The sequence below is a fragment of the Balaenoptera ricei genome, chromosome 1 (genome assembly GCF_028023285.1).
Source record: "Balaenoptera ricei isolate mBalRic1 chromosome 1, mBalRic1.hap2, whole genome shotgun sequence".
NCBI classification, from domain to species: Eukaryota; Metazoa; Chordata; class Mammalia; order Artiodactyla; family Balaenopteridae; genus Balaenoptera; species Balaenoptera ricei.
In genome coordinates, this window is record NC_082639.1 from 20,576,364 (window position 1) to 20,602,826 (window position 26,463).

Below are 26,463 nucleotides of genomic sequence, written 5' to 3' on the forward strand. Positions count from 1 at the left end.
CCTTGGTTTCCCATTGCTTTCCATCACCGTCAGCTCATACTCCACCCCTCATTTTGGCTTGTTGGAGCTAAAGCCTGGGTGTTTAGCCAAGTTCTCCAAACAGCAGCAAGGAGGGAACTTTGGCAGGTCCAGCCTCATGTCCGTATTTCTACCACTTCTGCTCCTCTCTTTCTGTGGGGGCAGATAAGATCTCTTCCCACAGCACTTTCTGTTGGGTGAAGCTGCCCTGAGTCACAGAGCAAGTTTGTCATTGAGTTTCAGTAATCCTCTGAGGAGGAAGTCTGCTGCCTGTGGGTTGCTGTAAGGAAGTGGCTTCCCCAGAGCAAGGCAGGACTCGTTTGTGTTTGCCTCCAGGAGCTAGGGTTGTCTTCCTGGGCTGTTCTCGGAGCCCTGGACCTGGGAGGACTAATGAGGGGTGTCATGTCCAACCCCAGACAGATGGCTGAGTGTCCAAGGTTGGGCTGGTTGCTTCCTCTGCACCCTGTGCCATCTGCTGCGAGGAGTTGGCGTGGGGCTGGGGCCACCCCAAGACCAGCGGTGGATCTTTAATAAGGGCCCAGACTCTCAGGAGTCCTGACACCAACCTCTACCTCCACCCAGTCCAGAACTAGAAGCCTCTTTCATACCTTGGCCTCCATCTGGCTCTGTGAGGGTGTGGCCCCGTCTCCTGCCACCACCCTCACTTGTCTAAACCTGCCGATCTGAGCGGAGAGGAACTCTGGGAAAATCTCTAATCAGAGGCCCTCCATGCTGTGGTGTGCCCCGGGGTTAGCTACGTGTGGGTGGCCCCTGGGGCAGTGTGTGCGTGTTGGGGTCGGGGGGCAGCCCGTGAAGCGAGGCTCCCTAGCGGGGGAACTTTAGGTTTGAAAACAGCTCAAGACTTCAAAGCCCGGAGCGGAGCAGCGCTGTCGTGGCACGGGGGGTGGGTAGTTAGTTGGGTGCAGCAAACCCGCGCGAGGCTGAAGGGGAGGCCTCTGCCAAACCCACGCCCTCCCCGGCCCTTCCTGCAGTCAGCTTGCTCCCCAGCCTCACACTGTCAGCCCCAGCTCGGAGGGCTGAAAAGGGCGGCCCTGCGTGGGACGGGGATCCTCGGCGCGCCCGGTCCCCAAGGGGGGAGGGAGGGGGCCCGGCGCTGCGCGGGGCGGGGTCGCGCAGGCCCCGCCCCGGCCGCGCGCCTGTCCGCGCCGCCCATTGGTCCCGAGAGCGATGACTCGCGGGCTGAGCAGGAAGGAAACCGCTCCCGAGCGCGGCGGCCTCGTCTCCAGGCCGTGCAGCTGCTGCCACCGCCACCCAGTCTGCCTGTCGGCCCGTTGGCCCGTCGGCCCATCCGCAGCATGAGCGGCCTGCGCGTTTACAGCACGTCGGTCACCGGCTCCCGCGAAGTGAGTGCGCGCCCTGGGGAAGAGCGCGGGTGGTGGTCCTGTTGCTCTGGACCCGGCGCCTAGGACCCGCCCCCGGGGCGGGGGTGGCGAGGTGCTGGGCGCGGCCTCCTGAGTTGGGTGGGGGCAGGCTCCGCGGCCCCATCCTGAACACTGAACACCTCCTTCGGGCATCCTGGGTCCTCTGCACCCCCACTACCAGGCTGATCCTTTACCATGTCCTTATCTTGCCCTTTCTCTCCTCCACTGTGTGTGTACCTGGGGCGGAGGTGGCGCCTTCCCCGTCTCCACCCAGGCCTGCCCTGCTTTCTCTTTGCCGAGCTCCTGGGTCTCCCCACCCTTAATTTATCTCACTTATGTTCACTCTGACTCCCCTCCTCATGGTTGGTGGTCCCTCTCTCCTTCCACACCACCACAATCCTGACTCCGCCTCCCAACTCCTAGCGGCCAGAACCCTCCCCTAGGGAGTGGAGCGGGACAGTGGGACAAAAGCTCCTGGCCACAGTCCCTTTTTTTCTGCCCAGGGTTCCCCCATAAACCCTCCAGTCTGCTCACTAACCCCTGCCCGCCCTTTGCCCCCAGATCAAGTCCCAGCAGAGCGAGGTGACCCGCATCCTGGATGGGAAGCGCATCCAGTACCAGCTAGTGGACATCTCCCAAGACAACGCCCTGCGGGATGAGATGCGAGCCTTGGCGGGCAACCCCAAGGCCACCCCACCCCAGATTGTCAACGGGGACCAGTACTGTGGGGTATGGGCCTGGGGGCTGGGGGTGGAGGGAGTGTTGTAGGAGGATACCAGCCAGAGTCAGACCTGAGACAAAGCACCAGCACTCAGGTGACCACCTCTTGTCCCCTCCCCCAGGACTATGAGCTCTTTGTGGAGGCTGTGGAACAAAACACACTGCAGGAGTTCCTGAAACTGGCCTGAGCCGAGTCAGCCCCCTGGACTCCGTCACCACATTCCCCCCAGCCATCACCCATGAAGGACCTTGTGACAACTCCGTTATTCCTAACCTTCTGACCTTGGAGCCCCTCCCCCCCCGACCCAAGACCTATCTCCTCCCCTCTCTAACTGTAGCCCTCTCTCCTTTATACAAAGGCAACATTCCTTACCCACTAGTCTCAGAAATTGTCTTAAGCAACAGCCCAAGTGCTGGTTGTCCTCAGCCTGGCCCTGAGGCTGCCACCCTGCCTGGCACTGGCTGATGGGCACCTTTGTTGGTTCCATTAGCCAGGGCTCTGCCAAAGGCCCCGCAATCCCCATCCGGGAGCACTGCAGAAACAATTAAATGTTCCATTCCATTGGCATCATGTCTGTTTGGTGTGGCCTGGACATCCTGGGTCCCTGCTCTGAGCAAGTCTGGTAGATGTGATTGTGCTGAGGCTGTGCTCCCGTGTGGCACCTCTGTGTGTGATTGATAGTGCGTGTGTTTGGATATATGCCCAGCACACACATACCTGTGTGGACCAACGGTTTCTAGAGACAGTGTGGGTGGGTCACCCTCCAGTGCACATGCATGTGATGGTGTCCATTGCCTTGGTGTATACTGCACGTTTGCATGCCAGTCAGTAATGTGGTTGTGCCTCGTGGCCACCTGCCTGTGTCCCAACAGCTCGGCTAGGTGTGGGTGTGTTATGGAAGTGGGTGCCCAGATGCAGTTCTGCCAGCGTTGGGGCAGTGGCTTTGGTGCATAGTGTTGAAGTGTCCCCACGTGCTTGTGGCTCTGCGCGTGTCTGTGCGCAGGGATCTGCACACTGGCACATGAGGCGCTGGGCTGGGGCGGGCCCTCTCTCCCCTGGAGCAGCTTAGCCCTTCTGGGCAGAAAGAGGAACCTAGAGGACAAAGACCCAGCGGCCAGGCCCGCCAGCTGGGGCTCGAGTTACAGAGGGGCGGCTCGGCGCCGCCCCCTCCTCGGTGGAGCTAGTGCTGCTGGGCTGCCCTGCCAAGAGAGCCTCGCAGAGCAGCCGGTGTCGGGGTGGGCGCTTTATTCGGGGCCGGGGGCGGGCGGCGGAACCCGGCGCACCCGAAGCAGCAGCGTGGCGTTGGGCACCAGGCCCGCGGCCTGCAGCGTGAGAGCGTCATTGTGGTAGACTGTGGGCGGGAACGTACTGAAGATCTCGAAGGTGGTGGCCTCCACGGCCCTGGGGACAGGGAAGAACGAATCAGGCCGGGTCGTGGGGCCAGAGCCCCGCTGCGGCCGCCAGCTGAGCCCCGCGCCCACCTGGCCTGTGCAAGCAGGGCGCGCACATCACCGACTGTGTCCTCCGGCCGCATCATCAGCAGGAAGGCCTGCTCACCATTCTCAGACTTGATGCGCAGCGTGGAGAGTGCGGGCGCGGGCAACTCCGGAGACTCCTGGCTCCTGCGGACCCAGAGGCCGTCAATACCCCCTGGTAGCCCAGTCCCAGGGTCCTCACCTCTCCACTCTGCCCTCACCTCTCACGCTCAGCAGTCAAGGCAGGCGTCTCCACCACGATCTCCTGGATCCGGACACGCAATGGGCAGCAGTTCTGGAAGGCATCGATGGAGTGGACAGAGCCCTGGGCCCTGCCAGTCACACCCTCCCCGCAACCCCTACAGGGGACTTCTCCTGACCAGGGATGGATGAGACCAGTGAGCCAAAGGGGGAGGGGGTATTCTGTGTAAACGGGGGCCCAAGGAGAGGAAACAGAACGGAAGCTTTGGGAGGTGGCCCCATCATTCCCTTCCCTCATTCTAGTTGGGGAGACAGAACCCCACACAGTGACCAGGCTGGGTGCCTAACCTAGCATGGGTCAGGGAAGGCTTCCCTGGGGAAATGACACCTGAGCTGTGACTGAAGGATGAAGAGGAGTCCTTAGAAATGGAATGGGGGGGCAAGGATATTCCAGACAGCATAGGTCAGGGAAGACTTCTGAGAAGAGGTGATATATTTGAGAAAGTATCAGCATTCATGTGGCTGAAGCTGGGAATCAGGTTGGACTGGAAGAAAGAAAAGGTTAGAGGTGGGAAGAGGACCAGAAAGGAATGACAGGCCTTACCTAAGAACCACTGGAGGGTTTCAACAGGGAAGAGCCAAGATCCAATTTGCATTTTTAAAAAAGCACAGAGGCTGCTGGGGGAGGATGGCTGGCTGGCAGGGCGGGAGTGGAGGTGGGAGGCCAGTGAGGGGCCACTGCAGTTGTCTGGAAGACACTCTGCAGCCTAGGCTAGGATGGTGGGCAGCGGGAATGGAGAGAAGAGATGGATTCGGGAGCAGTTCTGGGGACAGACAGATCTGACAGGACTTGGCCATGTGTGGTGAAGGCAGAGTTCTGGGAAACGGGTTTGGTATCTTTCACAGGTGGAGACGAGAGAGGAGTAGCAGGATAGTGAGTGAGGAGAGAGGAGGATGAGTCCTGTGAAGGCCAGGAAGGTGTATTTCGGTAGAGGGTGGCCTGAACTTGGGCTCACCCCCAACCTAGACTCCCCTGACTTTCCCACTCTTACAGCCACACTCCTGCGTTGGCCAGCTGCTCTCTGGTCCCAGCTCAGAGAGACCAGGAGATAGTCCTGAGAGCTCACCAGCTCCATCGTTTCCAGGAGACAGGGGAACAGCTCTGAGGAACTCATCTCTCCATCCAGGCCATCCTCAGGGGCCCTCAAGCCTGAGCCTCCAGATAAGCCGCTGCTCTGGTAGGCTGGGCCAGGGTTGATGGTAAAGCCCGCCAATAAGGCTGGGGGAGCCAGGGCTGGCCTCACCTTCAGGGTGTCCCGGATGGGACCTCGAATGTCAATCACCTCGCCTTGTCGGATCACAAATTTGGGCAGCCTGTTCAGAAACTTCTCGGCGGTCATCGTGGAGCCTGCAGAGAGGGCATTGGGAGCCTTGGCTGGGGCAGAGACTGTGTGTGATGGTGGAGGAGGCTACCTGGAGCTTGTCCTGCACAGTGCCCCCACCACCTGGCTCAGCCTCAGGGCCGAGCTCACCTGGGTGCTCCATCCTGTCCAAGGGCTTTCGAATCCTCTGCCAGCCTACCACTCGGCCCTCGCCTGGGAACGCGTCCAGCCCGTTCTCTGGGTAGACTTGATTGCGCAGGTCACTCACCTGGCAAGAAGGAAGGGAAACAGCGGCTGGCACAGCTCTTCAGCCCTGGGCTCCATGCCCACCCCTACTTGCCCAAACAGAGGCCCCAGGAATAGGCCCAAGGGATGGTCTGATGCAAACCCCATTTTACAGATGAGGAAACTGAGGCCCTGGGAAAGAGCAGGAGAGCTGCATGCAGTTCATGCTGCTCCCACCCACCTGAGCCCTGCTCTTCCTGCAAGCTCCCCTCATCATGCCAGCTGGCGCCACAGTACTGACATCCTCCTCACAGAGTCCCTCTCGGGAGCAGACCAGGAGGGGCGGGACGAGGATGTTAGGAGAGGGCAAAGCCCTGCTTGGCATGAACTATCTCAAACACCCCTGGTCGTGACTCACGCTATTTTCCAAGCCATGGTGGCACACACTCCCTCACACGCCCTCACTGTGGAACTAACGCACCACCCTCTGGGACACGGCCTCATGTGCTCCCATCACAGCACCCTCATCTCACTGCGACTGCCCCCACAGCAGGCGGCCGGCTCCATCTCAAGTCCTTTAGTCCCAACGTTTGCCCCCCAACGGCACTGCCTTCCACCCCAACCAGGAGGCTTCAGGAGCCTCTGGGGGGAGCCAGGCCACTTTTGCATGGACTCCTCACGTTCCCCAGGCTGTCCAGGTGTCCTGAATGCTGGGGAGGCGGGGCAGTGGTCCCACGCAGCTGAGGGCTCTGCTTTCAGGATGCCAGAAGGGGGCACTGCCTGCCGTTCAGCTACATGCTTTCCCCACTGCTGACGCAGCAAGTATGGCCACGGCAGCCTCCCTGCTCACTTCCCAGCCCCGTTTCAGGCTCACCCTCCTTCTGGAGGTCATCAGACTGGGGTCTCTGAGGTGGGGCAGTGCCCCTAGGTGATGCCTGAGGAAGCATTCCCACCCCCTCCAAAATCCCCACACTGGGAGTGAGTGGTTTGAGGAGAGCCCATCACCTTAAAGGGGACCCCGTCAGGGTACAGCCGCTGGAGCTCTGACGGGAAGAAGCCATCCAATATGTCTCGGAGGCAGCGCTGCGGGGGGAGAGGTAGAGTGAGGCCTGGCTGGACCTGTGCGGTGCCCTACACCCTGCTTCCTGTCTAGATGGCAGGCTCTGGGCCCCGGGATCGTGGGGCCAATTACTCTCTGGATCAGACTCTGGAAACAGAGTCTCAGGACATGGTTCGGGGGGGGGGCGGTTCTGGAGGTTCTGCATGAGCCTGGGTGCTGGGGGTGAGCTGGGCCCATCATCTCCAACTAATGGTGAGCAGGGGGTGGGCCACCATGGTGGCTTGAGGGTGCACAGGCCTGTCTCCCCTCCCCGTCACTCCTACCTGTGTGGAGGGATCATGGAAGGGCCGGAAGGGCCCATCGAACATCACAATGCCATTCCGGTAGAGCTTCAGTGGGATGGGCTCAAGGACACAGTGTGGCACTCTGCTGGGCACTGGTGTCAGCTGGGTGTCACTGTCTACCGCCAGCTCACTGAGATCCTTCAGGCTAGCCAGCAGCCTGTCAAAGTCCACCTGGGGGGGTACCAGTGAGTCCCCTGGCAAAGAGGATTGACACCCATGAGCCTCTCTTCACGGCTGCTGTGTGCTCCAGATCCCTGGCTTCCACAGCCCCCTCCCATGCTGGGCAGGGGCCTTAGCATCTCCTTAAGTGACCACCTGGGGAGGAGGAAGGACAGCTAACACTAGATAATAATAATAGCTGTCTTTTAGTGAGCATTTACTTTGTGCTAGGGGTTTAACAGCTATTATCCCATCCTTTCTTCATACCAACCCTATGCTGTAGGGACTATAAACATCCCCATTTTCCATATTAGGAAACTAAGGGTTAGAGGTTAATGGCTGGCCTAGGGGACACACACAGTAAGTGGCAGGAGCAGGAGCAGATCCCAGATCAGATGTGCCAGGCACTGGGTTAGCAGCTGAAAGGCACAGTGCAGAGTTCCCAGCTGTCTGGGCTCAAATTCCAGCTCCTCCACTTCTACCTGTGTGACCTTGGTCAAGTCATTTAACGCTCTGCACCACAGCATTCTCTTCTAGAAGGGGATGATGATCGGACCAGGATGGCTGTGAGGGTCCAAGATGACCACATAAGAATTCCAACAAGCATCTGTCTGTGTTAGTTATTGTTACCAGCTCTACCGTACACAAATGCACCTCAGGCCAACCCAGAGGCCACGCAGCAGGGGTTATTTATCTCCATTTTACACATGAGGAAACAGGCCCACAGAGATGAAAAATGATTTGCCTCAGGCCACTTGGCAAGTTAGAAGAGAGGATTGACCCTGGAGTCTGTTTTTCCACCCATCTGCACCATCAGGAGAGAGAGGTGAGGGTCGGGACACCTGCTGGACAGAACAGACATGGGAGACCTTGGGTTGCACATGTATTTGGCCTCCTCTTCTTCTTCTTCTTTTTTTTTTAATTAATTAATTTATTTGTTTATTTTTGGCTGTGTTGGGTCTTCGTTTCTGTGCGAGGGCTTTCTCTAGTTGCGGCGAGCGGGGGCCACTATTCATCGCGGTGCGCGGGCCTCTCACTATCGCGGCCTCTCTTGTTGCGGAGCACAGGCTCCAGACGCGCAGGCTCAGTAGTTGTGGCTCACGGGCCTAGTTGCTCCGCGGCATGTGGGATCTTCCCAGACCAGGGCTCGAACCCGTGCGCCCTGCATTGGCAGGCAGATTCTCAACCACTGCGCCACCAGGGAAGCCCCTGGCCTCCTCTTCTGAAAAATGTGTTGTCCATAGAGCTGTTCATAAGGTTCACGGGGTGCAGGTGGGGTAATGGAGACAGCCAAGACAGATGCCAGAGCAGAAAGAATACAGGGCAGGTGGGATGCTGGTGGGGGACAGGCCAGCAGCTTGTTCTCAGTCCTGAAGGGATCTGGCCCCGAACTAAGTCATCTACTAGGGTGTAACCCTATAAAACACTGGTGACTTTCTGGGCCTTCTTGGAAGCTGTTTTTCACCAGGACAGCCAGGCTGAGGCAGGATGTGGGTCAGGACTCTGGGGACCCAATTCCTTTCCCCACAGTGGTGCAGTGGCTGTACCGGGGAAGTACAGATGTGGGCGGCCCTGTTTCCTGTTGCCTTTGTGGCTGCTGAAACGGTAGGCCCCAGCTGGCCTTCCCTTCTCACCTACATCTCCTACTGCTGCAGGGGCTGCACCTGCGCCCCCCTCTTCCTGGGGTCCCCTGGAGTCCCTGAGAGTCCCAAGAAAAACTCACAGAACATCTTGGATATCCCTGGTATGAGCCAGAACAATCTCAAGACACTATTTTCCTTTAACAACTAACTACTTTCAGAACACCTAGGTAAACCTAAAAATAACAATAGAAAAGCTCATCACTTTCAACACCTGCCCCCATCCCTATATTCTTACAGATGGGAAAGTGAGGCCTAGAAAGTCACATGACTTGGCCAAGGCAGGCCACAAAGCACAGCCAATAGGACGACTCAGATGCCCGCGGACTGCTAATCCAGCTGCCTCCTGGGGCCTGGGCTTTTTCAGGGAGCTGACGCGTCGACAGGGGAAGGGGCAGGTGGAAACCCAGGGGAGGATGCCAAGAAGCATTGAAAGAGAAAAGAAAAGTTGGCCGAGAAAATCAGCCCCGAAGGCTCTCAGCCAGGGCTCAGGGGTGGAGAAGTGAAAGCAGGGTGGGCCTGGCAGGTATCAGATGCAGCAGAATGGAGGTGAGATAAGGGGCCGGGGAGAAGGAACCGCACTAAGGAAGGAAGAGCCTTATTCTCACAGCCGGGAGAGCTCAACAGAAGCCTGGCCCCGTGCAGCCACGTCACATGGGATGAGGCAGGTCAGAGGTCAAGTGAGGCATTTCCTCTCTGAGCCGCAGCTTTCTTTTCCAGGGAATGTGTAGATAATAGAAATCTTCATCCTGCCCGCAAGATCCAGGGGTGAACTGACTGTGATGATGACTCAGCATTTACTATGTGCCAGGCACCAAGAGGCAGGTCTTCCTTCTCCCATTTTACAGATGAGGAAATTGGGCCTTGTAAGGTGACATGCCCCGGGTCACGCAGCTTGCAGGGCCCAGGTGACTCTAAGCCTCTGTCCTCAGTGACCACACAGGCTGCCTCTCAGTGTCGATTCTTCAGATACTGCTCACTGGGGTTCCTTTCCAAGGAGGGGTACGGTGCAGGGAGATCATCTCTGAGGCCTCATCCAACTTCTGAGAGCCCATGATTTTATTTAAAAGGGGAGTGAAGAGGCATGGAGATCAAGTCCAAGCTCCTTGGCCCAACTCCCAAGACCCTCAGAGCCCTGGCTCCCCAGCCTGCCCTCAACAAGCTCCCCCGCTCACACTCTGAAGCCCTACGGCCCGGGCTACCACTTCCAAGCTGTGTGACCCCGGGCACATGGGCCAGCATCTCTGGGCCTCAGCTTCCTCTTCTATAAAATGAAGACAATAACAGCCCCACTTTCCAGGGTTGCTGTGAGGCTCACAGGAAGTGCCTGGCAGACAGAGCTGTTGTTGTCACTAACACCCCACCCTCTTGATCATCACAGGGCTCAGGCGCTCTCTCACCACCTCCTTGGAGAAGCCTTGCCCGGAGCCCCTGCCCCTGAGCCTGGGCCTCTGTTCCTCCTGGGTTTCTGGAGCCCTTGGGGCCACTCCTGACCCTCATCACAGGCTGGTGTCATTTTGTTTGCTTATTTGTCTCTCCAGCTACACCGGTCACTCCTTGAACACAGGCAAGAGCATCCAGCCCTGGGCCTGACACAGAGTGGGTGCTCAAGAAGCACTGGATCCGTCCCTCCACCCCACCCCCCCACCACCCCGCCATCCGGCAAGTATGTCCGCAGTGCCCGTGCTCTGCCAGGCCCTGAGCAGCATGGCCACGCCCATGCCCAGAGTCCTGCCCTCCTCAGGCTCATACTTGAATGAAGGAGACAGGGTGACAGACAGTGACAGTGGCATGTGTTAAGTGCCACCGTGGGGCTGCAGGGCCCAGAGGAGGGCCAGACCCTGCCCCTAGTGCAGGTGAGTGGTGAGCCTGCCCTGGGCTGGCCCCTCGCACCCTCACTGGGAGGACAACCTGCTACCGTGAAATCCCGGCAGCACCCGACGCGCCCCAGCAGGCCCGTCCCAGCACCGCAGGCGAAGGCTGTTGAAAGGAAACAGAGTCACTATTTCCACACACCTGCACGCCAGGCCCTGCTCTGGGGACTTCACCTACTTTCACTCTGCTCTTCCGAGGAGCCGGCGGAGAGAAAACGGGCTCCGAGAGTCTGGTCACCGCCAGGGCCACAGCCAGCCTGCGACTCGGCAGGAGCTGACTTCTCTGGCCCTTGCTTTGATCATCACGCTGCTTGTCCCCACCTCCTCCTGTACAGAGGATCGTCCCAGCGGGCTCTGACCATCCAGGCCAAGGGCACCCAGGCAATGCCTGCCAATCACCTGCATGTGCACGTGCCCTGGCCTTCGGGTCGAGCCCTGTGCTGGCACTCTGGAGCACAGCAGGGGCGGAGCAGTAAATGGACACGGTCATCATTCACCGACCGCATGTCAGCCTGAGAGAACACTCCACATACTCCACACTGTGGTGTTCAGTGCTCTCAATTCAGGGCCTAGGGGTCAATTGTACCATCTCCTCACTTCACAGATGAGGATGTGGACTCAGAGGTGAGGCAGGTTCCCCACACAGGGTACGATCTGACCCAGGCCCCCCTCTTCAGCCAGAGCCTTTAAGGCTTTCACTGCAACGCAGAGCCCCTAACCACGGCCCGGGGCAGCTGCAGGGCGGCACAGCGCCTGGCGCCGAGCAGGCACTCCACGCACATGTGCTAGAGCAGGTGGGGTCTGAGCTCAGAGTTGGCTGGAGCTCTCAGCCCTGAGGCTCAACACCTGACCCGAAGGTGGTAGGACCAGAGCCGGAACTGTCCCTTTCATGTCTCCGCATACCCTGAAGCACCTGGCACGGCATCCTGTTTGCTACTCAACATACTGGTGGGAAGGGGTGAATGATCTTGCCTGAGGCCAAGCCCTTTCGAGGCTTCCTCTCCCCTGAGCCCCTTCATGGGCCCAACTGACCCTCCTCCCTAAGGCAAGAGTCCCAGGCTCTAGAATGTTTGAATCAGCCCCAGTCTGCCTAATACAGATGCCCCAGCTCACCAGTCTACTGGCCTGCTGCCCCAGGGCCTGTGGGGAGTGGTACCCAACAGAGGGAGAGCCAGAGAAACAAGCCAGAGCATCAGGGTCAGCCAGAGGCTGGCTTCATGGACCCAAGGGCCCTTGGGGCAGGAGCAAGTTGGCACCTGGGGACAAGGCCATAGGGAGAGGAAGGGAAAAAGCCAGGAAAGGGGGGGGGGGCAGTCCCAGGAGGAAAAACTGCTAGAAATGAAAAACATGTTGTTCATCTGTCAGAAGAGCTAAACTGAGGCCCCTCCATGTTGAAGAATCAAAAGGCAAAAGAAGAAAAAAGACACAGATCAGGAGCTTGTGGCCGGGCTTTAGAACAAGTGGCTTTAGAACAGCCGTACTCTGAGCAAAAACAAACAACACAGAGCAGTTGGGGGCTGCTCTCTTTTTGGGAGGAGAGGGTAGAATCCACAGAACCAGGTCCAGAAACCAGCTGTCTGGTCTCACCCCTTCCCCAAAGGAGCAGGGAGGCCCCCACTGGCCAGAAGGAAGTCTGCCCTCCAACTAGTCAGCAAGGCCACATGAGGCCTGAGCCCAGCTCACCACACAGGGGCGGTGTGTGTGTGCGCGTGCGTGCGTGCGTGTGTGTGTGTCCGCAGTGCTGGCAGGCCTCTGGCCCTAGACCCCAGGAAGGGACATTCTTACAGCTTCTGGCAGTTGCCTGCCAGGGTCTCACCTCTCACCCAGGGAGAACTTCCCATAGCACTCAGCCCAGGGTTCAGCTCTTGGCATGGCCCAGGGGCCACACAGCTCCCCAGCTTTGCCGTGTCCCAAATGGACTGGGCATCTTCCCCGACAGCCGTGCTTCCCAGGGTCATTCCAGGTTCCTCCCACCCCCTCCCTAATGTTCGAGCAATCACCAAGGCCATGGATTCCCCTCCTGAATCTCTCTGCTCTGCCCCTTCTCACCAGCCCCACCAGTATCACCCTTATGCTGGGCGTCATCTCATCTTCGGCCTGGATGACTGTAATCGTCTCCCAGTGGGCTCCCAGCCTTAAGTCTTGCCCCCTTCACTCAACAGTCTTCAGACTGCTTAAGTGCCTCAGTTTCCCCATCTGTAAAATGGAATAACCCCTGGCCCGTGACAAGGCTATTTGTGAAAATGCTTGAAAAGTGGCAAATATGGTGCAAATGGGAAGTGATGCTTTTGAAACAAGGGTGAGGGGGTTTTCCCCTGAGATTTAGGGGGAGATCTAGCCAAAGTGCAGCAGGTGGGACTCTCATGTTTTCAGTCTGGGTTTTTACCCAGCAGGAAACTTATGAAATTAAGAAAGTACAGTTGTCTTCCAAACAGTCCCCCCGGAGCCAAGCTCATGTTCCCGTGAGACTGCCACTGCCTTCTGACCATGGAAAACAATGAGAGCTCCCATTTGTGGGGCTGATGACATGCAAGGTCAGTGCTAGGTCCTGCGTCCAACCCACTGACTCCTAGTAACTCCATGGGAAAGAATACACCCCCATCTACTGATGAGGAACTGGAGGCTCAGAGAACGGAACTTGAGTACCCAAGTCACACCTGGGCTAGGCGGTGGAGATGAGAACCCAGGTGTGACCAACAGAGCCTGGAGAACTACCTTCCAGGCAACGACCTCCATTCTTTGAAGAGAATGGACCCAGCTTTCAGAAGTGGCCAGTTCTGGGACTTCCCTGGTGGCACAGTGGTTGAGAATCTGCCTGCTAATGCAGGGGACACGGGTTCGAGCCCTGGTCTGGGAAGATCCCACATGCCGCGGAGCAACTAGGCCCGTGAGCCACAACTACTGAGCCTGCGCGTCTGGAGCCTGTGCTCCGCAACAAGAGAGGCCACGATAGTGAGAGGCCCGCGCACCGCGATGAAGAGTGTCCCCCGCTTGCCACAACTAGAGAAAGCCCTAGCACAGAAACGAAGGCCCAACATAGCAATCAATCAATCAATCAATAAATCTTTAAAAAAAAAAAAAAAGAATCTGCCTGCCAATGCAGAGAACACGGGTTCGATCCCTGGGTTCGATCCCTGGTCTGGGAAGATCCCACGTGCCGCAGAGCAACTAAGCCCATGTGCCACAACTACTGAGCCTGAGCTCTTGAATCTGCGAGCCACAACTACTGAGCCCACGAGCCACAACTACTGAAGCCCGCCCGCCACAGAGCCCGTGCTCCACAACAAGAGAAGCCACCACAATCAGAAGCCTGCGCACATAATCGAAGAGTAGTCCCCGCTCGCCGCAACACAAGTAGAGAAAGCCCATGCGCAGCAACGAAGACCCAATGCAGCCAAAAAAAAAAAAAAAAATATATATATATATATATATATAAAAAGGAAGTAGCCAGTTCTATGGCCCCAAATCTCTGGAGTGCATCCCCTGGGATATTAGCAGTTGAGTTAAAAATAAAACGTGGTGGAGGGCCCAGAGATGCAGGTAGATTTCAATAGTTTGCTACAAATGAACCTGGAAAGGGAGTCCACAGAGGGGGCTGAGCCCTTGGACTGAGGGGCAGCTTCCAAAGCAGGGGGATTGCTTCTAAAGGCCACAGCTTTTGAATGGGTGACATTTTGTAAACTATGGTGCCTGAGACAAATGAGGTCTTGTTACGTTTTGTATCCCTGGGTCCCTGGAGCCTTAGAAAGATGAGCAAGCAGAGTCTAGGGTTAGGTGGTGAGGGATGGAGGCTGACGCCTTTCCCTCCTGCCCCTGTGTCAGTGGCAAGGTGTGGGAGGCCTTGGGGCACCTTGTGCTGGGAGGAGGGGCATGAATGAGCTAGCCTCTGGACAGCTGTGGGCCATCAGGAGCTGTAGGGGAATTCCCTTTGCAGGAGGGGCCGGGGTTGACCCCGACTCTACCTGGCTTCCAGAACTTCTTGGCTGTCATCCAGTCCCTCTCGCCATCCTCCGAGTCCTCCTCATCCATGGGCTCGCCCACCCACTGCAGGCCGTAGTCACCGAGGAACCGCTGTGGGGAGAGAAGAGGGAGATGTCGGGGGCGCTGTCAGCTCAGCCCCTTCCAGGAGAAAAGGTGGCATCAGCCCAGCCCCCAGCCTCAGGCCTCAGCTCCCAGCCGACTGGATAGAGGCAATGGGCCCGGGGGTCTTGGCCACTTCCTGGCTGTGGCCTTGGGAAGCCACCTCACCTCCCAGAGCCTCAGGCTTCTCCTTGTAAAATGAAGCTTGTGAGCACTCATAAGGTAATTCACGTCATGTCCTTAGCACAGGGCCTGGCACAAGTAGGAACTCACTTAAGTCAGCCATTATGGTGGCAGGGAGCCACATGGGTCTGGCCCGAGTGGGAGGAGAGGAAGGGACACCTGCTCTGCAGGTCTGAGAGGACATGTCCACCCACATGTCCCACATGTGGCCTCTCTAGGGCTGGCCTCCCAGCGCCTTTGCCACAGGAAAACTTCTGAGTTGTCTGTGCTTCCTGTTGCTGCTTCCTCATCTCCACTCCTTCCCTCAACCCACTCCAGCCTGGCCTCCATCTCCACAACTCACTGCAACTGCTTACGAGCAGCCATCAGCAACCTGCCCGCTGCCTAACCCAGCGGGCACACTTCTGCCTTCATCTCTTGCAACATATGTTCTTCCTTTTCAGTTTCAAATTTCTAGCCATCTACACTTAGATGTCCAACAGGCATTTCAAAATGAACTTGGCCCAAACAGTCATGCCTCCCTGCTCCCACCTCCCAAGGCAGGGAGTGGCCCATGTCCCAGCTAGTCTCTAATGTGTTACCCTTTTAAATATTTCACCATACTCCGTACTTGTGTCTCTTCCTGTGTACTTGTTTATGTGTCTGTCCCCTCTAGACTGTCAGTGCCATGAGGGCAGGGACCCTGTCTGCATCCCAGTGCCCGGCAGGGTGCCGGGCGCACAGGAGATATTTTGTCTGAGTTTGCTAAATTAATGAAGCAATAAATGTGTGAACAACGTGAATGTGGGAGCCCCAATGCCCTCTGCCCTGAGGGGGCAGCCCTCACTCCTGTGGCAGCTGCTCAGAGAAGCCCCACGGGCTGCCGGCAGTCCTGGCAGGCCGCTCAGGGAGCAGCTGTTTACCCACAGCCCTGGGTATGAACAGGCCTGGGTGGGAAGGGCCCTCAGCTGCAGCTGCTGCTTGGGAGTTTGCGTCTGTGGTCTTAAATTAGGTTGGGGCTTTGGAAACCAACTCTGTGTGGAGAGGGAGAGGTTAGACCCCAGGAGGAGCTTCTGGTGGGGCTGGTGAGGCAGTGGGGGACCCTGAGGATGTATGCATGTCTAGGACCCTCCCTTGAGCTTGGGGTCCCTCCAGTTCAAGCCTTGCTGTGTGAACGAGGGCAAGAAAGGTGACACTGGGTGAGTGAGATGCCATGTCCAGAGGCAGGGAATGGCCATGACCAATGCAGTAAACACGCATGACCAGGCCCCTGCCAGGTCCTGGGCGCGCAGCAACGAACAGGAGAAAAGTGGTCCCTCCCTCATTCCCTCGTGGAGTCCACGGTCCCCAGAGGAAGAGAGATGTGGTACTAAGAAAGCCCAGGATGGAGAACCTGCCCTGGTCAGAGGTGAAGGGGGTCCCCTGGGAAAGGGCTCCCACCTTGACTTGAGACTGAGGATCAGTGAAAACTCGCCAGGGGAAGGTAGAAAAAGCAATTTCAGGTGGAAGGAACAACACGGACCAAGGTCCTGAGGTGGGAAAGAGCTTTTTGTGGTCAAAGAAGCAGAGGCAGGTCCCCGTAGCTGGAGGGGAGAGTAGTTCAAGACGACACTGAGGAAGGGGGAGGGGCTAGCCCAAGCCTGAAACGGGGTGGGGGGTGCCCCGGGCCCCTGTGTGGGATGTGCGGTGAGGGGACCCCAGAGAGGTGGGCTCTGACCCAGTCCCTGGGGGCAGACAGCCCGGGGCCGGCACCTCCCTCACCTCCATCTCCCCGACCTGCCGCTGCAGTTGCGCGCACTTGGTCTCCAGCTCCTCCTGCCGCTGCAGGGTCACTGTGCCTTCAGGAAAAGACGGGGAGGGGTTCCAGTGCCCCCCGCATGGAGGCTGCCAGGCCACTTCCAGCCATGACAAGAGCTTTGGCCTGAGGGTCATCTGGAGAAGCTGCTCCACGAGAACTCGAGGGATCCCCAGAGAAGCACCTCTTGGCCTCTCGCCCTGACCTTGAGAGGGGACGCCCTGACTCTCGGGAGGCCGCCACCCCACCCGAGCGAGGCTCCTGAGGGGGCTGCCTTTCCTCCAGGCTTTGGATGGCAGGCCCTATGCTCGGGGCTGGGCTAGGGCTGCGCTCGGGGGACTCAGTCCCACACAGAAGGGCACCGCCCTGGGTGTCACAGCTCCCCTCTGGGCTCCACTGCCCAGACCCCACCACAGGACTCAGCTTGATGCTCTTGCAGCCCTGATACCCAGAGGTCGCCGGCCCAGGGGGTACAAAGGGGGGCTGACCAGCCCACAGAGAGGGCCTCTTACCCTGGTGCTCTTGGAGGGTCTCCACCAGCTCCTCCAAGGCCCGTATCTTCCGATCCTGCAGCAACGAGGCAGGAGGGGAGCAGACCTGGTGGTTCCCAGAGCCCAAGGGAGCCCCTTCCAGATGGGAAGACCCGGCTTAAAGCCCCTGCCCCGCTCTGGCGCTGCTCCGGTGCTCAGATGGCCCTTGTGGTCCCACTGAGGTGGGGGCAGGGGGTGGGCACCCCCAAGTGCCCAGCACTCAGCAGCCACTGCTGCCACCCAATCTGAGGTCTACAGGCCTTGCTCAGATGTGGAGAAGACCCCTAGCCTCTCTGCTCAGGTCACAGGGACCCAGGTCAGTCCCAGGCCAGACCTGGCCCTCGAGTTGGGCGGTTTGGTCAGGGAGATGGTTCTAGAACCCATCCACCATGGCCTATTGCAATAGTAGCCTCACTGGCCTCCCCAGCCCAGGCCCTTCCATCCCTCAGACCAGACCCTGGCCCTCTCCCCACTGGGGCCCCACCTTGGAAAGCATCTCATCCGCCTGGGCCTTCACCTGCCGCTCCAGATCCCGCACTTTCCTCGCCATGGCGGCCATCAACTCCGAGTCGTGGTACACAGGGACTGCCAACCAGACAAAGTCCTAGAGCCCGGGCCTTGAGCTGAGGCTGAGGTATGGGGGTCCAGGGGAGGGGGAGAGGAAGCGGGCTCCCCAGCCGCGGAAATAAGGGTGTAACAACAGCCGCCACCGAGATAACGGGGACAGTTCTACACACTTTGCATAGGTCAGCTTTTCTGAGGAAATGAACTGTTTTGGGAAACTGAGGCACAGAGATTCTGTAATGCACTGAAGATGTATATACGAGGGAGTGGTACAACATACGGGTTACATCACCTTGAAACACTGTCAAAAAGTTCACCCTTGAAGCAACTATACTCCAATAAGTATTAAAAAAAAAAAAAATGTTCACTCTCAGTTGATTCACACCTCTAATCTCACCCCTAATTCACAGGAAATACGGTGGATAGAGGAGCAAGTTAAACCCCACCGGACAGATCACTACAGGGGACATCCTGCGGGACAAGTAGCCTGGACTCTTCAAAAAGTGTCATTTTTTAAAATAGGCAGGGATTCTGCTCTAAACAAGGATAACAATCAAATGCAGTGCAGGACCCTCAATTAGAACCTAAATCTGGGGGGGCGGGGAAAGCTATGAGAGATATTTTGGAACACTGGGATGTTAGAGAGAGTTACTGAATTGTTCATATTCTTAGGTGTGATCACGGCATCGTGGTTACATACTTCCTTACTCCTAGAAGATGCAAAGGGAAGTATTTAGAGCTGAAATGTCATGATATCTGCAACTGATTTCTAAATGGCTCATCCAAAAAATACACTTGTGTTCATAACATATGTGTATATGGATAGAAAGCAAATATGGCAAGATGTCACTAACTGTTGAATCTAGGCTGAGGATGTATGGGTGTTTGCTGTACCATTATTTCAACTTTTCTGTTTGCTGACAAATTTTCAAGTTTAAACATTTGTGAAAGAAAACAAGAGAGAGACATGGGAAGAAACAGGGCCCCTTCTTCCCCTGGATGTTGTCTCTCTCTGTGTGAAGCCGGAAATGTAGCTGTAACCACGCGACCATGTGGAGCTGACAGGCCCAAGGATGGTTCAGTGGAAAGGTGGAGAAACCTGAGCTTCTGACAAGGTCTTTGAGCTGTCTCCCTAGGACTTCTTGGTATGTGGGATAATAAAGCCCCCTGATGTTCCTTGGTTGAATCAGGGTTTTCGTTGACTTTAGTCAAAAGCTTCTTAACTGATACATAGACATTTGGGAACTGTCAGCACACGGACGACAGCATGTGTCTGAGGCGGAGCAGAGAGAGAGAGGAGATCTCAGGAAGGAGGAACGTCACATGGAAAAGCTGGAGCTGGCAGGGAGCCGAGAGGGAAGAGCCTAGGGGGCAGGAGGACGGCAGGGAGGCTGTGTTATGGAGGCCAAGAGCCCGGGGTGTTCTGAGAAGAGGGAGCAGGGAACCGTGTGGAATGTTTCCCTGCAGAGAAGTGAGACAGGACAGGCAAGTCCTTGACTGTGAGCTTGGCAGGGGCAGCCCCTGGCTGAGAGTGGGCTGAGGGGTGGTGGTGGGGGAGAGGCAGAGAGACCTGGGGAACAGCCAGTTGCCGTGGTTGCTGTTGAAAGCGTCCCCCCTGGGGTGATGGAGACCCTGGCTTTGTGACCGAATGGCTGTGGGGCCGGGCTCTTCCGGTCTCCTTTTCCACCTCAACCCTCTCCCGATCTGTACAGCGGAGGGGGCATTCGGTGGAGGATCACCTCCTCCCATTCCCACTTCACACAGGAGGAAACGGAGACAGAGAGACAGGAAGCTGCTCACCCAAGATATCACAGCTAGTGGGAAACTCTAACCTCATCCCCAGCTCCCCCAGACTCCCAGCTCAGACCCTGCCCCTGCCCAGTGCTCCCCACAGCTCACCCTGCCGGCCCACACATCTCCTGTGCCCAGGACTGCTCAGTCCTACCTCCTTTGGGAAGCCGCCCCAATGAGCCCCAGCCTACTTTGGGCACCTCCACTATTGCAGTGTTGCCACAGCCCTTTGCAGATGGTCTGGGTCAGGCTAGGGGGACTGTCTAGGGGACTTGGGCCTTGTCCAGAGCCCTACGGAAGCAGGAAGCAGATGCCCGGAGGCTGAACTTCACCCCCAGGCCCTTCATTCCTCTTGGACTCTGAATCCTAGAGCCACTGACATCACTCTTGATGGGGATTCCAGCCAGGTGTACTCCAGAGGTGCCAGCCACAGCCCGCCCTGGGGCTTTGCCAGACCTCCTGAGCTAACGGCCGGACCTGTGTGTGGCTTTACGCCAAGCCAGGCTCTGAACAGGTCTGGGGTGCAGGCCCAGGGCCACAGTCAGCCAGGAGTAGAAGCAGCTGCCTCTGTCCCAGCAGGTGGGAGAAGGTGCCGTGCCTCTCAGGGCCTCCCTTTTCCCGGGGCCTCTCCTGCTGCCAGGGACACAGACCCCTTCGGGCCTCTGCACTCACCTTGCCTACTCACAGGGGCACCTATGCCACCATAGCAGGAAGGAACAGAGATCCCTTCTTCTGAGCCGTGCGCGTCCTTCAGCACGTCCACCTCATCTTCTGCAGACAGGGATGCCCAGGTCACTGCTCTGGGGCTGAAGCCCAGGCGAAACGGGGGCCCTGGGCCCTGGTCAAGATGAAGCAGCCTGTTCTCTGTCCCCCCAGCATATGAGGATAGAAAACTTGGGAGGCTGGAGAGCAAGGATCCAACCAGAACAGGCCTCTTCTTGGAGTTCTCCCAACCTGGCTCCCTGGGGGGACCTGGGTGGCCAATGCCAGCACCACGCTGGGGGCTAAAGGGGGGCTGGGATGCAAAGGTCTGAGCCTGCAGGAGGCAGGGCAGCAACATGAGGACTGGGCTTCAGGGAGAAAAGGCTGTAACGGGCCGCAGGTGGCTGTCGGAGAAGGAGGGCTGGGGTCTGCCCCCTCACAGCCAACCCCACAGTGAGTGGAGTGGTTCAAATGTTAGTGATGACATCTCCACTAAGGGTGTGGGGTGTCCAAATCCGAGAGCTGCAGATAGCCCTGCAGTTGGCCAGCCACTCTGGCTGACGGGAGTTCATCATGCTCTTTCTCTCCATCCGCCCAACTGCAAGGACATGAGGAGGACACGAGGGCAGAGCCCACACTTACCATTTCCGTAAATTTTTATCCCTCGCCTCCTGGGAATGGGGCAGGAAGGAGAAGGAAGACAGAGAAGTTAGGACCCCCTGGATTGCCACTGGGGGAGGCTCTGGCACCAGGTCCCCCATCAATCCTAAAGAAGGTGTCTCCTGAGGACATCCACCCCCAAATCCCATCCCGGCCCAGGGGTGAGCCAAGGGGCAGGCTTCAGGGTGTCCGACTCCTCCCAACAAAGAAGGATGGGGAAGAGCTGAAGGGCAGAGCCTTGGAGAGAAGATTACAAGAGTCCCCAAGCCCAGGAGCCCAGCCCCAGCTCTGCTCTGAAATGGCTGCAGGACTCCAGGCCTGTCACTTAACCTCTCTGGACTTCCTTGGCCATGAGGCAAATGACTCAAAGTGGGGTTCAGAAGAGCAAGGAGAGAGGTAAAAAATGCTTTGAAAAGATGAAACTGATAGATGGACAAACAGGATTCTCTTCACTGAGAGCCCAACATGTGGCCGGGCCTGGAACAGGTGGGCCATCAGTGTTTGAAAACTAATTCATGAGCAATGAATAAACAGATGGCTGCTGAGCCACCTCACAGCCCACACCTCACTAAATGGCACAGCCCAGTGTGTGCTTAGACACATGGAGAGCCTCCCAGAAGAAGGTTCGAGAAAGATAAGGTGGTCGGAGAGAGATACATAACTTCTTATCGTTTTCCCCAGGACACTAGGAGTCAATCTCCTAGTCCATGGGAGGGGCCGGGAGGAGGCAGGGGCATGGACACAAAGATCCCACGAGGCCGGCTCCTTACCCCGGATTCACAGGCTCCGAATGCAGAGGCACTCGCCGGGTCTTGCCAAGGGAGGCCAAAGGTGAGCTCATAATTCTACTCCTAGTCTCTAGCTGTCAGGAACTCCCTGAGAAGAAAGAAGTCAGCCCTTGGGGACAGTCACTCAGGACCAGGGAGCGTCCTGAAACTTCCTCTGCCCTGGCGACTTTCCCCAGGAGGGAGCACTGTCCAGGGGGCGGCACCCCTCACTTCTTCCCACTGCCTCTGCAGAAGTTTCTGGAGGCAGCCTGGCCTCAGGATCCCTATGCTTGACGTCCAGCTGCTCCGCTGGATATCCAGCTCTCTGCTCTGCTCGTGGAGGTCTCTGGCCTAGCAGTGCTTGGGAAAGGGCGATGGGGGTGGGATGGGGTGCAGAGGTGGGCCGGAAGACTGGGACTTCCCCGGACTTCAAGCCCTGGCACAAGACTACCCAGCAGGCCTGGGGCTTTTGTCTATCTACCAAGGAGCTGGTCATCACGCCCAGGTGTCCCTTCCCCTTCTACCAGAACCAGGTGCCACCTCCAACTTCTCAGAGCCAGAGAGGGGCAACCCCAAGGCAGGATTCTACCAAGACACCCTGCATGGCAGGGAGGTCAAGAGCCCAGACTCTGGATAGGTTCTGCCATTCCAGTATAGCCTGTGCCTCAGTTTCCTTTAGCGTAAAGTGGGGATGGTAATAGTACCAGCCAGGTAGGGGTAACACACATAAAGCACCTAGCCCAGCGCCACGCTCAAAGGAATTACTTAAAAATGTGAATTGTGGCTGCTGCTGTTATTGGCACATAGAAGGTCCTCATAAATGTTGATTTCCCTTCCTTTCCTCTTCCTTCTGGAAAGATGAATGATCATCAGGGATGCAATTAATGGTCACTACTCTATTCAGTGAATTAAATATCACGTGGCTAATATCTAGAAATCGAAGAATCAAACGACCTCCATCAGGGCCTGAATCAAATCTTTCGTTCCACTTTGGAAACGTGTGGCACTGGCCTCCACCAGCCCCTGAATCTGCCCAGCAAGGGGACCTGCATCACCAGGAGGCAGCTCCCTTGGTCTTTATTCTGGAGTTTGGGACTCATGCCCCGCCCCTTTCTCAGAGGTGCCCTCCAAGGACAAGGCCCAGAGTTTCCTGATCCCCATCATCCAGCATCCAGCCTCCCAAACCTGCCCCCAGCCTGCCCGGTTCCTGCCGTCTTGTCCGGTCATCCTCAGGGTATGTGTGGCCAAGTGTGACGGCCCCTGTGGCTCCCTTCACCAGTCTCCACACACTGCCAGGGGAATCTTCTTAAACCCAAAGCTGACATGTCACTTCCCTGCTCAGTACTCCCAGTGGCTCCTTCTCACCCACAGAAAAAAAATTCAAAATTCCTTAACATGGATGATCTGGTCCCTGCCTGTGTCTCTGGATCTCACCCATCATCACCCACAGTCCCCCCCGCATCGCACCCTCCACTTGAGCCACTCTGAACTGTCGGCCCTGAAATGCACCAGGGCTTTCTTTGCACACATGGCTCCTCAGACCTGGAACCCGCTCCCCGGAAATGGTCTCCCTACTCCTACCCACACCCTTCCCTTGTCTGGCTAACTCCTTTTCTTTTTTTTTTTTGCTTTTATTTGTTCTTTAGTTATATTTTAACTTTTAACTTTAAAATTATTATAGATTCACAGGAAATTAGGACAATAGTAGAGAGGTCTTGTGTATCCTTCACAGTTTTCCCCAATAGTCACATTTTACATGACTATTGTACACAGTATCAAAATCAGGAAATTGACATTGTATAATTTGTGTGTCATTCTATGCCATTTCATCCCCTGTATAGATTCTGTGTAACCACCACTGCAATCAATATATGTACAGAGGACTTCCCTGGTGGTGCAGTGGTTAACAATCTGCCTGCTAATGCAGGGGACACAGGTTCAAGCCCTGGTCCGGGAAGATCCCACATGCTGTGGAGCAACTAAGCCCATGCGCCACAACTACTGAGCCTGTGCTCTAGAGCCCGTGAGCCACAACTACTGAGCCCACGTGCCGCAACTACTGAAGCCTGCGCGCCTAGAGCCCGTGCTCCGCAACAAAGAGAAGCCACCGCAATGAGAAGCCCACGCACTGCAACAAAGAGTAGCCCCCGCTCACCGCAACTAGAGAAAGCCTGTGCGCAGCAACGAAGACTCAACGCAGCCAAAAATAAATAAATAAATTTATATTAAAAAACAATATGTACAGAACTATTCCATCACCACAAAGATCTCCCTTGTGCTACTCCTTTAGCATCACACTCATCCTCCTCCTCACCACTATCCCTAACCCCTGGCAACCACTACTCTGTTTCCCATCTCCATAATTTTCTTACTTCAAGAATGTTATATAAATGGAATCAAATAGCATGTGACCTTTTTTTTAAAAAAAAAAAAACAGCTTTATTGAAGTATAATTTACACACTTAACTCTTTTAAAGTATACAATTCATTGGTTCTTAGTATATTCATAAATTCAGAGTTATGAAACCACCATCACAATCAGTCTTGGAACATTTTCATCACACTAAAAAGCCCCAGGCACTGTGCCTTTAGTAGTGAAAACTACCCTGCATGAACTCCCACCAGACCTGATTATCCCTCCTTTCTCCAAATTCTCATCACCATAATGACCCCTCAAAAGAAACTGGTCAAAAAGACAGAAATTAATAAGCATTGGCAAGGATGAGGGGAAACTGGAACCTTTGTTGGAATGTAAAATGGTGCAGCTGCTGTAGAAAACAGTCTAGCAGTTCCTCTAAAGGTTAAACAGAGTTATCTTATGGCCTCCATACCTAGGTATATACCCAAGAGAAATGAAAACTTACATCCACACAAAAATTTGTATATCTATTCATAAGCAGCATTACTCATAACAGCCAAAAAATGGAAACAACCCAAATGTTCATCAACCAGTGGATGGATAAACAAATGTGGTATACCCTTACAATGGAATATTATTTGGCAACAAAAAAGGAATGAAATACATGCTACAATGTGAATGGACCTTGAAAACATTATGCCAAGGGAAAGAAGTCAGTCACAAAAGACCACCAATTATTATGATTCCATTCATATGAAATGTCCAGAATGGGCAAATCCATAGAGACAAAGTAGGTTAGTGGTTGCCTAGGGTAGGAGGTGTTAAAGGGAGATGGGGAGGGTGGGGGTGGACTGCTAAAGGGTACAGGGTTTCCTTTTGGGCTGATGAAAATGTTCTAAAACTGATTGTGGTGAGGGCTGCACAACTCTATGAATATACTAAAAACAATTGAAATTTACATTTTAAAGGGGTGAAGTATACAGTATGTGAATTATATCTCAATAAAGCTATCATAGGAAAGAAAAGGACCTGGTCTCCAAACCAAAACCAACATCTTCCCTCAAAATAAGCTCCTCCCACTTCCCCCTTCTTAATGGGACCCCATCATCCAAACACAACAATTTTCCCTCCTTCTTTCCCTCTTAATCCCATCAGTTACCAAATCCTGCAGGTTAAACTCTGCAAGTCTCTCACACATAGCTCCCCCTCTCCATGACCACTGTTGGCCATCCTAGTGGGACTCTCACTGCCCTTCTTTGGGTCTGTCATAATGGCTCCAAACTGACTTCCCTGGTTCCAGTCTCACTCCAGGCCAATCCAACACACTGTCTCCAGATCCATTTTCCCATGGATTATAGGAGACCCGTGAGGATGACGATTGTATCTTCCTATCAGCCTGGGGACTCCTGAGTGCAGGGCTGTGTCTCCTCCCTCAGACCGGAGACCCTGGTCTACGCCCTTCACTTTGGGGTGTTCCTGGGAGGACTGTGTCTTCCCCCTCAAGCCGGAGGCGGCTAAAGGTTAGGCTGTCTGCCCCTTCAGACTCAAGCTTTGAGAGGAAAGCTCTGTCTTATGCCTCTACATCTTTGGGAGTCAAATTTATCCCCCAACAGGTCCCAGTGCTCTCCAGCGCCGACAGGGACCAGCAGGCTGTACGCCTTCAACCCCTAAATCCCCAGCTGGAAGCACTCACCACGTGAATTCTACCACCAGTCCCGCCCTAGGAGCCGCGTCGCCGCCCCCCCTGCCTCCACGCGGAGCCATGGTAGGCGGGGTCCCGAATCTGCTCCCAGGGAGCGGGGGGCTCTGCTGGGGGAGCCGGGCCGCGGGCCTCGAGTGTCCTCGAGGCTCTCGGGGTGAGGGCCCCAGACTGTGTGTGGGGCTCCATGGGCAGAAAGGTTTGGGGCCGTGACTCACCACGCAGGGCTGCAGAGCCGCCCGCGGCGCCGCCATCTTGTTGTCACACGGTTTCCCAGGCGACCAGGACCCGTGCGCTTCTCATTGGCTAATTCGAGGGGTGTCCCTGAGCAACCAGCAGGCAGCGGAGGCGGGTACAGCCGTCTGTGCTCGAATTCTATTGGCCCACGGAGTCTAAACTCATCGCTGGATACTGCAAGTCCCAGAATCCACCGCTCTGAGCGGACTCTGGGTCTGGGGAAAGGGAGGGTCCATTCATGTCGCCCCAAGGCACAGAAAGCGGAGAACCTGGGATTAGATTCACGAAGCTGCTGGAAGCCTCTGGACCTGAATGTGTAATCCCGACAATGCCACTGTTTTGCTAGATTGATTTTGGGAGAAATTACATTTATCCCTCTGAGCCTGTTTTTTCATCTGATCAGTACAGTACTAAGGGGGCAGTTCTTTTAAGCATGAATGGAAATGATGCAAGTACTTAATAAATGTTTCTTAAATCTGAATTTCTCTGCTAACTTCTTGACCAAACGGCGCCCTGAAGGGACGCTCATATTCTGTTTCCTTGTGTAAAAACTTGGGTGAGACTCCCCCTGCCTTTGGATAAGACACTTTGTGTGATTTTGGGTGAAACACTTCCCCTCCCGAGTCTCACATGAAA

General features: G+C 56.0%; 2 protein-coding genes and 1 long non-coding RNA gene across 8 annotated transcripts; 2 read left to right on the forward strand and 1 right to left on the reverse strand.

The window, feature by feature from the left end:
- Positions 1–1,205: 1,205 nt before the first annotated feature.
- SH3BGRL3 (SH3 domain binding glutamate rich protein like 3) lies at positions 1,206–2,688 on the forward strand. The gene is given in 4 exon segments (XM_059916044.1): positions 1,206–1,305; positions 1,308–1,382; positions 1,962–2,129; positions 2,243–2,688. Coding segments are annotated over 4 exon segments (408 nt in total). The 5' UTR covers position 1,206; the 3' UTR covers positions 2,309–2,688.
- A 587-nt stretch (positions 2,689–3,275) lies between these two features.
- On the reverse strand, positions 3,276–25,865 carry UBXN11 (UBX domain protein 11). 6 transcript variants are annotated; one of them, XM_059916026.1, is made up of 15 exons: positions 25,809–25,865; positions 21,536–21,641; positions 20,748–20,776; positions 20,076–20,174; positions 17,533–17,633; positions 17,031–17,085; positions 16,485–16,561; positions 14,444–14,552; positions 6,788–7,002; positions 6,410–6,487; positions 5,330–5,447; positions 5,102–5,205; positions 3,818–3,891; positions 3,679–3,743; positions 3,277–3,522 (listed from the first exon to the last, which is right to left on the reverse strand). In XM_059916026.1, the coding sequence occupies exons 2-15, from the start codon at positions 21,604–21,606 to the stop codon at positions 3,302–3,304; spliced, it is 1,416 nt and encodes a 471-aa protein (XP_059772009.1). In that variant the 5' UTR covers positions 21,607–21,641; positions 25,809–25,865; the 3' UTR covers positions 3,277–3,301. The 6 variants fall into 6 exon arrangements, with proteins under 6 accessions (XP_059772001.1, XP_059772009.1, XP_059772004.1 ...); XM_059916024.1 differs by having other exon boundaries at positions 3,350–3,522; positions 3,603–3,743; XM_059916018.1 differs by having other exon boundaries at positions 3,276–3,743.
- LOC132362094 (uncharacterized) lies at positions 16,019–18,761 on the forward strand. Its single transcript, XR_009502204.1, has 3 exons — positions 16,019–16,131; positions 17,498–17,682; positions 18,023–18,761. It is a non-coding gene; the product is annotated as an uncharacterized LOC132362094 (long non-coding RNA).
- Positions 25,866–26,463: the final 598 nt, after the last annotated feature.